Raw genomic sequence first — 9,971 nt, 5'->3', positions numbered from 1 at the left:
TATTTGTCACAGGATTTATTTCTATTGAAGAGCAAAATAAGTTACAACTGATTTCAGCCCCTGCATAAAGTACAATGTATATACAACTATAAATAATTTCCAAATCATTAATTCAACACATTTGTCGATTTACTCCATTAGAAGTGACTAGTGCACATGTACAAACTTGGTTCATGCGTAGTCATGTCTCCTGCTTTCTGCTGTGCCGCTCTTGTCCCCAATTGAGTGTTTCACAGTCTACACAGCAAGGTGGCCCGAGGTCTTGGCTCCAGTTCGTCAAAAAACGTCCAGTGGTGGGGGTTTGCTCATCGGCTGAGTATTTTCAGCAGTGCTGCTGGCTAATCAAAATCCAGTCTTAAGACAAATTTCAAGGGTCTTTTTTTTAAAAAAAAGTAATCGTCATCTCCATCGCTATATCATGTGAGAATATGGGAACGGGAGGAATAAACAAAGAATTTGAATGAGTAACAAATTGACAAAAGCAGGTCAAATATATACTTTTTATATGTTAAAAAAGAAATCAAAGTTTAATTTCATCCCTCAAAATAAATCTCTTTGTTTAAGGCAGCTCTCCCTTATTCTACTAATCCTCCCATGACCATATATTCTCACTCCAGGTCTTCAGTGCAAAGATTCTTTACAAATATAAATTTAGAATACTCAATTATTTTTTCAATAAGGGGCAATTTAGCGTGGCCAATCCACCTACCCTGCACATCTTTGGTTGGTGGGGGTGAGACCCACGCAGACACGGGGAGAACATAGAACAGTACTGTACAGCACAGAACAGGCCCTTCGGCCCTCAATGTTGTGCCGAGCCATGATCACCCTACTCAAACCCACGTATCCACCCTATACCCGTAACCCAACAACCCCCGCCTTAACCTTACTTTTTATTAGGACACTACGGGCAATTTAGCATGGCCAATCCACCTAACCCGCACATCTTTGGACTGTGGGAGGAAACCGGAGCACCCGGAATGTGCAAACTCCACAGACAGTGACCCAGAGCTGGGATTGAACCCGGGCCCTTGGCGCATTAGGCAGCAGTGCGAACCACTGCGCCACCGTGCCCCTTAAGTGCTAAGATAATCAAAGTTGACATTCCAGAGCAGTACTGTACTGAGGAAGTGCTGCATTGTCAGAGGTGCTGTTGTTCGGATGAATCGTGAAACTGAAACCCCCATCTGCTGCCTCAGGCGGATGTGAAAGATCCTATGAAACAGGAGCATTCTCTCTGATGTCCTGACCATCTCTCAATCAGCATCAATGTAACAGATTATCTGGGTCGTTGTGACATTGTTGGGCAGTTGCTGCGTGCAAATTGGCTGCAGCATTTCTTATAATTCTATTATTAGGGCTGTGCAGTGGTTAGCACTGCTGCCTCACGGTGCTGAGGACTTGCGTTCGATCCCGACCTCGAGAAACTGGAGTTTGCATGTTCTCTCCGTCTCTGTGTGGGTTTGCTCCGGTTTTCTCCCACAGTCCAAAGATGTGCAGGTTAGGTGGATTGGCCATGATAAATTATCCCCGAGTGTCCAAAGGTTGGGTGGGGTTGCGGGGATAGGGTAGGGGCGTGGGCCTAGGTAAGCTGCTCATTCCAATGGTTGGTGCTGACTCAATGGGCCAATGGCCTCCTGCACTGTAGGGATTATGTGATTACAGCACGTCAAAAGTACTTCATTGGCTGTAAAACCCTTTGACGTCCAGTGGCTATGAAAAGCACTATATGAATGTCAGCATAGCTTTGTGAGTGGAAAATCATGTCTCACTGATTTGAATGAGTTTTTGAAAGGGTAACCAAGAAGGTAAATGAGGGCAGTGCAGTCGACGTTGTCTACATGGGCTTTAGCACGGGGTTTTAATAAGGTAGGTTGTTGCATAAGGTTAAATCTCACAGGATCCAGGGTGAGGTAGCCAATTGGATACAAAATTTGCTTGACAGCAGAAGACAAAGGATGGCTGTAGAGGGGTGATTTTCAGTTAATGGTAGGGTGGTGCGGAGAGTTATAGAACAAATATCTAGGAATACAGTTTCATAACTCCTTGAAAGTGGAGTGACAGGTAGACAGGGTAGAAGAAGAAAACATTCGGCATGCTTGGTTTCATTGGTCAGAACATTGATTACAGGAGTTGGGACGTCTTGATGAAGTTGTACATTAGTAAGGCCATACTTGGATTACTGTGTACAGTTCTGGTCACCCTATTATAGGAAGGATATTATTAAACTAGAAAGAGTGCAGAAGAGATTTACGAGGATGCTACCGAAACTTGATGGTCTGAGTTATAAGGAGAGGCCGGATAGGCTGTGACTTTTTTCCCTGGAGTGTAGGAGGCAGGGGTGATCTTATAGAGGTCTATAAAATAATGAGGGGCATAGATAAGGTAGATAGTCAACATCTTTTCCCAAAGGTAGGGGAGTCTAAAGCTGGAGGGCATAGGTTTAAGGTGAGAGGGGAGAGATGTAAAAGGGTCCAGAGGGGAAATTTAAAAAAAAAAATGTGGAATATCCAATTTTTTTTTCCAATTAAGGGGCAATTTAGAGTGGCCAATCCACCTAGCCTGCACATCTTTGGGTTGTGAGGGCGAGACCCACGCAAACACAGGGAGAACGTGCAAACTCCACACGGACAGTGACCCGGTGCTGGGATTGAACCCGGGCCCGCGGCGTCGTGAGACAGCAGTGCTAACCACTGCGCCGCACCAAGAGACGGGAGAAAGTGGGAGTTGGAGAACAAATAATGGAAAAAGCTTTGGGAACAGTTTAATTGTGGAAATGAGTTGTCGATTGTCGTAAAAACCCATCTGGCTCACTAATGTCCTTTAGGGAAGGAAATCACATGTGACTCCGGACCCACAGTATTATGGCTGACTCTTAACTGCCCCTCTGAAATAGTCGAGCGTGACGCTCAGTTCAAGGGTAATTAGGGATGGGCAACAAATTCTGGCTGTGTCAACGACACCCACATTCCGTCAGAGAATAAAGAAAAAATAACTGACAGTTCCAACATACACGGTGTGTAATTGGAAATATGGAAAGATGTGTCATTTGAAACATGGAAGTCTGGCAATATCTGGTCTGAGAGAAACACAAGAGGATACAGGGAAAGATCCCACAAAGGGTTAACAGCAGCTGCAAAGAGCAGGATTATAAAATGTAGATTCCTTCTCCCAAACAAACAAAACAGGATTTTTGTATGAAGCTAAAAACAATGGTTCACACCTTCATTGAAAGTAACTATCTTAGTAAGCATCTGGAAAAGCATGGATGAGGGTTTCAGTTGAGTTAGTGATAAACGTAAAACTTTCAAGTTATAATCAAGTGGATTTTAGCATACAGCTAAAAGCAATGTTTCACACCTTCATTGAAATTAACTCTCTTAGTAAGCAGCTGGAAAGGAAAGGGTGAGGTTCAGTTGAATTTGGTGACAATTCTAGGTGTGAAATTCTGCTAACACCAAGTAAATTAAAGAAAACTGGAGACTATCAGTCTACGAGAAACATAATTTAAAGCTGAAATCAAAGTCAAAATTATGAGCTGGGGACAGAATTGGAAAATAAAACTATAGAAATGACAGGAACCAACCCAAAATTCGGTAAAGGTATGGGTTATACCGGGGGATAACTTGAAACCAAAGCATTTTTGAATATCACAAAGGAACTTTGAACATCACAAAGGAAACAATGTAATCAGAGACCTGAGAGGTAAGGCCATGTCAAAATGATACTTAGTCATGTTAGAAAAATTCAGATTAAAGGTACCTTTTACAATCCAAGGGAAATAAAGTTACTTTACAATAAAGTCATAAAACTTAATAACTGTTGGAAAGAGAATATAAACCCGAAGAAAGGGGACAGCCAGCAGAGCCAGCTCGGTACATGGGAAAGATAGGACATAGCAACCGAGCTCACCAGCGAATATATCTAAAGAAGACCAGATTTTAAAAAGAAGATTGATTGTCAAGTTGGGCCTGAAGGTCCCTTCAACCAACCAGAAGGATCCAGAAGCAAGATCTTTTTACTTTTCTGTAAAGACAGTGATTGCATCTTTTTAAAAGAAAAAAATAATAATAATATAACTTAAAAGTTTTAACCTGAAACAGTGGTTATTAGCCTACTTTACTTACTTGACAACGCAGGACCCAGGATATCAATGCTACTAAGGGGTAAGTAGGTAAAATTCTTCGGTAAAGGTATGGGTTATACCGGGGATAACTTGAAAATATAGTTTGACCTGAATAGCACCCATCCAAGCCTGCATCGGAGTCAGGGAGTGAGAATCCCTGTTCACCATTTAGAATATCGACCATTTTTGGTATAGGGGGAATTCTAAGAATAGTGGTGAGTTTTTAACTTCAGGTATGGCACGGTAGCACAGTGGTTAGCATTGTTGCTTCACAGCTCCAGGGTCCCAGGCTTGATTCCTGGCTTAGGTCATTGTTGGTGCGGAGTCTGCACATTCTCCCAGTGTCTGCGTGGGTTTCCTCCGGGTGCTCCGGTTTCCTCCAACAGTCCAAAGATATGCAGGTTAGGTGGATTGGCGTGCTAAATTGCCCTTAAGTGTCCAAAAAGATTAGGTGGCGTTATTGTCTTACGGGGACAGGGTGGGGTGTGTGACTTAAGTAGGATGCTCTTTCCAAGGCCTGGTGCACACTCAATTGGCCGAATGGCCTCCTTCTGCACTGTAAATTCAATGATTCATACAGAGTTGTGATCCAAAAATCACAGAGCTGGTGAATAGAATATGATTAAAACCAAGGTGCTTTACATACTCAGGACAATACTGCTACCAAATCATAGCTCTTACAGCCTCTGTCCTTCACAAACTATGCCTAAATCCTCTAGATTTATCTGTGCAGTATGTGTTTCTGCAGGAAGAGAGTCCTCGCAGCTTGATCTGGAGGCTCTTCAATATGCTAATGAGTTTCTGTATCTGCCGGATAGCCAACAGATCAAAAGAAATGAAGGTAAATGAATGTTAATACCCACAGGACATACCTGGTCTCTGGTTACTGATGTCACAGATTCTGTTCTAAACGTGCAGGGAAGCCTGAACCTCTGATAGCCTGGTACAGCTCGGTGTGCTCATCTTCTGGGCTCTCTGGTAGAGATCTACATCTCCAAAGTACCGGGCACGATACAACAACCCCTCTTCTGTAGAGCCAAAATAAAAATGCAAGTGAGAATGGGCAGTTTGTACCACGGGCAGCCATTGTGATTTCACACCTCTTGTCAACACAGACTTCAACAGCAACTTTGGCAGAACAGAACAAATACTTGTATCCGTCTGTTGTGCTCTACAACATCTCGAAGTGTGACAATAAATATTTGAAAGTGCAGAGACTTCTGTGGGGAAACAATAGTCATTTTAGATGCAGTTACAACCCACAAATATTAAGGGGATAAATTAGTCTTTTTATGATGTTGATAAGAGAACATTAGTTCTCTGAATATTAATCAAAGCGCTGAAATAGCTTTGCCCTCTTCAAATAATGGTATGGAGCCTTTTACATCCATCCAGAATTACCAGACAGCAAGATGTGACTTCCATTTAATACGCACAGCACCTTCTGAAGGTCCCAACACTGGAGTCTTTTTTAAAAATGAATTCAGAGTACCCAATTCTTTTGTTCCCCCCAATTAAGGGGCAATTTAATGTGGCCAATTCACCTACCCTGCACATGTTTTTGGATTGTGGGGGGTGAGACCCACAGAGACAGTGACCGGGGCTGGGATCAAACCAGAGTCCTGGGCGCCGTGAGGCAGCAGTGCTATCCACTGCGCTACCTTACTTCCCCCCCCCCCCCAAAAGCACTGGAGACATGGCTTAAATACTATCAAACGGTTCCCATCCAAGTCACAAGCCATTCCAACTTGGCCATGTATTGTTCACTCGATCGTTGCTGGTTCAAAACCCGACCCCACCCCACAGTATTTGGGAATACCTTGGATAGCAGCAGTTCAAGAAGATGGTTCACAACCACCTTTTCCAAGGAAAACTCAGGATGGGAAATAAATGCTGGTTACCCCGGATCTAGAGCTTGTGATGTTAAAATAATTACATGGAGTTTGCAGGGTGAGTTACTGGGGTACACGGGATGCTTTGATTTGGTCATGCAGCCATGATTAGTCTGTACCTTCTGGGGTGCACGTTGCTCAAGTTCATTGCATGTAAAAAATCATTCTTCTCCCCGCACCTCCTCCATCACCCGGCCCCCTCCAATCACTCACTCTGTTGTTTCTCTTTCCAGCAGTTATTCCGCAAGTTTGCAATGAAATCCTCTTCCACATTCCGTTCCACCAACTTCAGATTCTGCCCCGTATATTCTGTCGTAAATTTATCTGCCACAAAATAATGCACCTTCAGTACTTCTGTCGTCCGTCTGTGAATGTGACCAGTGGACCTGAGAACAAACAACAGCTCAAGATTAGAAAACTTACCACAGGTGCTGTTTCTACAATTGGGCAACATCGCAGGCCCCGAGGAACATCTGTGGCTTGAGAAACACTTCACAATTCAGCCCAATGACCTTTCTACCACACTCAAGTATTCTACTTTATATAAAACTAGAAATTTAGGTCACTGTTTGAGGATTTAAAAGGTTGAGGAGGGAGGTGGGTTTTTGTATCCATGTCATTGTGATGGGTGTTACTGCAGCTTACTCTGGGAAGCATGCTTGCTCACTCCTGGTCTATTCTGGGCTCCCCAACACGTCTCAACTCTCGCTTGTTGCATGTGCTGCTTTTCAGAACACTCCAACACTCTCCACATTGGCCTCCCCACTTCTACAAATGTCAAACTCTCCAAACTTGTGGCGCTTCTGTCCTGCTCTGCACCCAATGTCCTATCTCCCAAAATGTTACACTCAAAATCTCACACTGTCTGCAAATCTCTCCAAAGTCTTAAAGAAATCTGCCTTGGCAAAGCCTCCAAGCTGCCTTCTCTCCCTCAGTCCCTCCACCGTTCTAACTTTGAAAACCTCCTTAAAAAAACATCCTTTTAATCCAGCCTGCTAGTTTCTGCCTTCCCTTTCTTACCTACAAAGTGTCTTGGGACTTTGTTTTATATTATTTGCGCTATATGAATGCAGTTTGTTCGATAGACTCACCTGCAGGACGAAGGGAAGCAAACCTTTCTAACGTAACTTCAGGGTATGGGATGACCGTAAAAGTTCCTAACTCCATGTAACCACTTGAATCCATGCGTGTACAAAACTCTACCTACACGGATCAAAGAATATAGCTTCCCCAAATACACGGCCACCAGTTAATCCCCAATGCCAGTGGCCAAATCACCTTGGAAAGGTCTCTGCAACCTGCCAGACCAAATTACTTTAACTCTCTTTCCAGCTTGCGTTACAATGAACCCGCTCACTATTACGAGGCCATTCAAGGTAAAGAAGAGGTCAGATGTCCTCCTTGAATTTGGACAATGAAGTAGACTTTATCCAGTGATGAAAACACGGCATGAACTCAAGGTTTTACTTACGGCCTGTAGCTCAGACTGTAGGGAGGGCTCGACACCATCATTTGACTAATCACAGAGACAAGAACCAGGATCAGAATAGGCATTAACTGTACAAAGAGTGCCAAGCCACCCTGCTAAAGAAAAACAGGAATACAATCAGATTACACACCAAGTATGTTTAAATGGTACAAATGTCTCACACACACCCGAGCAACTAGATAAGCATAGCAACAGTGTCCGAGTTCGTCTCACCCATATACAGAGTATATTCTTGGTGCATTTAAACTACTGAATCCATTTGTTGACAAGAACAAAAATATATATTTAGAGTACCCAATTCTTTTTTTTCCCCAATTAAGTGGCAATTTGGCGTGGCCAATCCACCTACCCTGCACATCTTTTGCGGGGGTGAGACCCACGCAGATACGGGGAGAACGTGCAAACTCCACACGGACAGTGACCCGGGGCCGGGCTTGTCCTCGGGTCCACGGCGATGTAAGGCAGCAGTGCTAACCACCGCCCCACCATGCCACCAATGAGAATGTTTTTGAAATTCGATCATGGGTGTGGCTAGGCCAGCATTTATTGCCCATTCCTAATTGCCCTCAGAAATGTGCCGATGAGCCACCTTCTTGAACTACTCCATTCCATGTGGTGTAGGTGCATCTACAGTGCTGTTAGGAAGGGAGTTCCAGGATTTTGATCCAGCAACAAGGAATAAAATGGCAATATATTTCCAAGTCAGGATGGTGAGTGGCTTGGAGGGGAAATTTCAGGTGTTCCCATGCATCTGCTGCCCTTGTCCTTCTAGATGGCAGAGCTTGTGCTGTCCCAGGGCCTGGCAGAGGTTGTGTGTTTGGAAGGTGCTGTCCCAGGACCTGGCAGAGATGGTGCGTCTGGGTTCTACCAATTTATATACACAGACACAGACTGTGGATAAAACAGAATATAAAGTAATACCTGGGCAACAATTCTGAAACCACTTTTTAAGCAGATGGAGATTGACGGTAAATGCACTTGGGGAATGTTCAACTCTCTGTATAACTCAGTGCTGATTCCCTAGTTGCGCAGCATACATAATCACATCACAGTCTCGCAATGAGCTCAAATCATTGTCATTATTTCAGAAAAAAAGCAACAGTAATGCAATTTAAGATAAGACCCTGTACAAGTCTAGACGTTTGGTTCAGCAATCAAAGGATTTAAAACAAAGATGATTTCCATCAAACATAATGGCCCAATGCTTACCAAAATGAAAAAATGCCTGTATCTATATAGAATACATCTAGAAACCCCCTACAATCCCCCGCGGCAGTATTCAACTGTTTCTCAAATAATTCCAAAGCTTTGTTTCTGCTAGCATTGGGATTTAAAAGGTATAAACTTGGCCTGAACTCCCTCGAGTTTCTTTTGAAGGTTAAGGACTAATCTAATTGAGGCGTTTGAAATTATGAAAATAATTAGTATGGTCGATAAGTAACTTCACTTACGTAGGTAGATTAGAGGTTGGGATTGTTTTTTTTTCAAAAGGTGGAGAGATTAGGTTTGACAGAGGCTTTCAAAATCACCCTGACTTGGAAATATAATCGCCATTCCTTCACCGTCGCTGGGACAACATCCTGGAACTCATTCCTGAATAACAGCACAGTGGGTGTACCTACACCTCAGGACTGCAGCGGTTCAATATGGCAGCTCACCACCACCTGCTGAAGGGCAACGAGGGATGGGCAATAAACCAGTGACACCCACATCTGATAAAATGAATTAAATATTTAAGGTAATTGACAAAAGAAGCAATGGAGACACGAGGAAAAACTGTTCATGCAGCGAGGGGCTAGGATATGGAATACACTGTCTGAGAGTGTGGGGTCGATTGAACATTTGAGAGTTGGATTATTATAGGAAGAGGGAGAATGTGCAGGGTTATAGGCAGAAGGCCGGGGACACAGCCACTCAGCAAATTTATCTTCAGAGAGCCATGACCTCCTTCTGTGCCATAAGTATTCTTTGATTCTGTGAAATACAGAGAAGCTATCCCCCTCTGATAGGGGAGGGAAATCCAAGATAAGGGCTACAATCATTCACAGCCTGAAACAGCAGAGATCAGAATCCCTGCTAGTTTTTGGAAGGGAAGAGGCGATGGTTCAAAAATCAGTTACGAAGGGTATGGGAAAGCTCAGACCAATAGGACTCCTTCAAGTTGGCACAAGCACAACGAGAGTCTTTCTTCAGTGCTGCAGAAGACTATGATCCTATATACTCACATCACCCTGCTGATCCCGTCGCTCAGGTCTGTGGTACGTGTAACGCATTCGTCCATTACTATATACATGAACATTGCCTGGAGGATGAGGAGGAGAAGAAATAACAATATGAAGAGGGTGTCTGGCCGCCTGAAATGTTCAATGAGATTAGAATGGCTGCTTCACCATCTTTATAAAATGAACTTAGAAAGTAACCGTGCTTAGATTTATAAAGTATTTACAGCACAGGAACAGACCAT

The 9,971-nt window shown here is 43.5% G+C and overlaps 1 protein-coding gene across 2 annotated transcripts in view; it reads right to left on the bottom strand.

Annotated features, from left to right (window-relative positions):
- dnajb12a (DnaJ heat shock protein family (Hsp40) member B12a) overlaps nucleotides 1–9,971 on the bottom strand; it is a 32,585-nt gene continuing 22,614 nt past the window's right edge. The window contains exons 5-9 of one of the 2 annotated variants that reach the window (XM_038783033.1): nucleotides 9,733–9,809; nucleotides 7,490–7,599; nucleotides 6,232–6,404; nucleotides 4,999–5,154; nucleotides 1–411 (exon numbers count right to left, since the gene is read on the bottom strand). In XM_038783033.1, the coding sequence (XP_038638961.1) occupies nucleotides 5,033–5,154; nucleotides 6,232–6,404; nucleotides 7,490–7,599; nucleotides 9,733–9,809 (482 nt within the window). In that variant the 3' untranslated portion in view covers nucleotides 1–411; nucleotides 4,999–5,032. Of the gene's footprint in view, nucleotides 412–4,998; nucleotides 5,155–6,231; nucleotides 6,405–7,489; nucleotides 7,603–9,732; nucleotides 9,810–9,971 lie in introns of both variants that reach the window. The other variant, XM_038783032.1, reaches the window with a different exon arrangement.

Source organism: Scyliorhinus canicula, chromosome 22 (genome assembly GCF_902713615.1).
Source record: "Scyliorhinus canicula chromosome 22, sScyCan1.1, whole genome shotgun sequence".
In the NCBI taxonomy this organism is placed as follows: Eukaryota; Metazoa; Chordata; class Chondrichthyes; order Carcharhiniformes; family Scyliorhinidae; genus Scyliorhinus; species Scyliorhinus canicula.
Note: the sequence above shows the minus strand (reverse complement) of the source record. Positions and strands in the feature narration are given on the sequence as shown.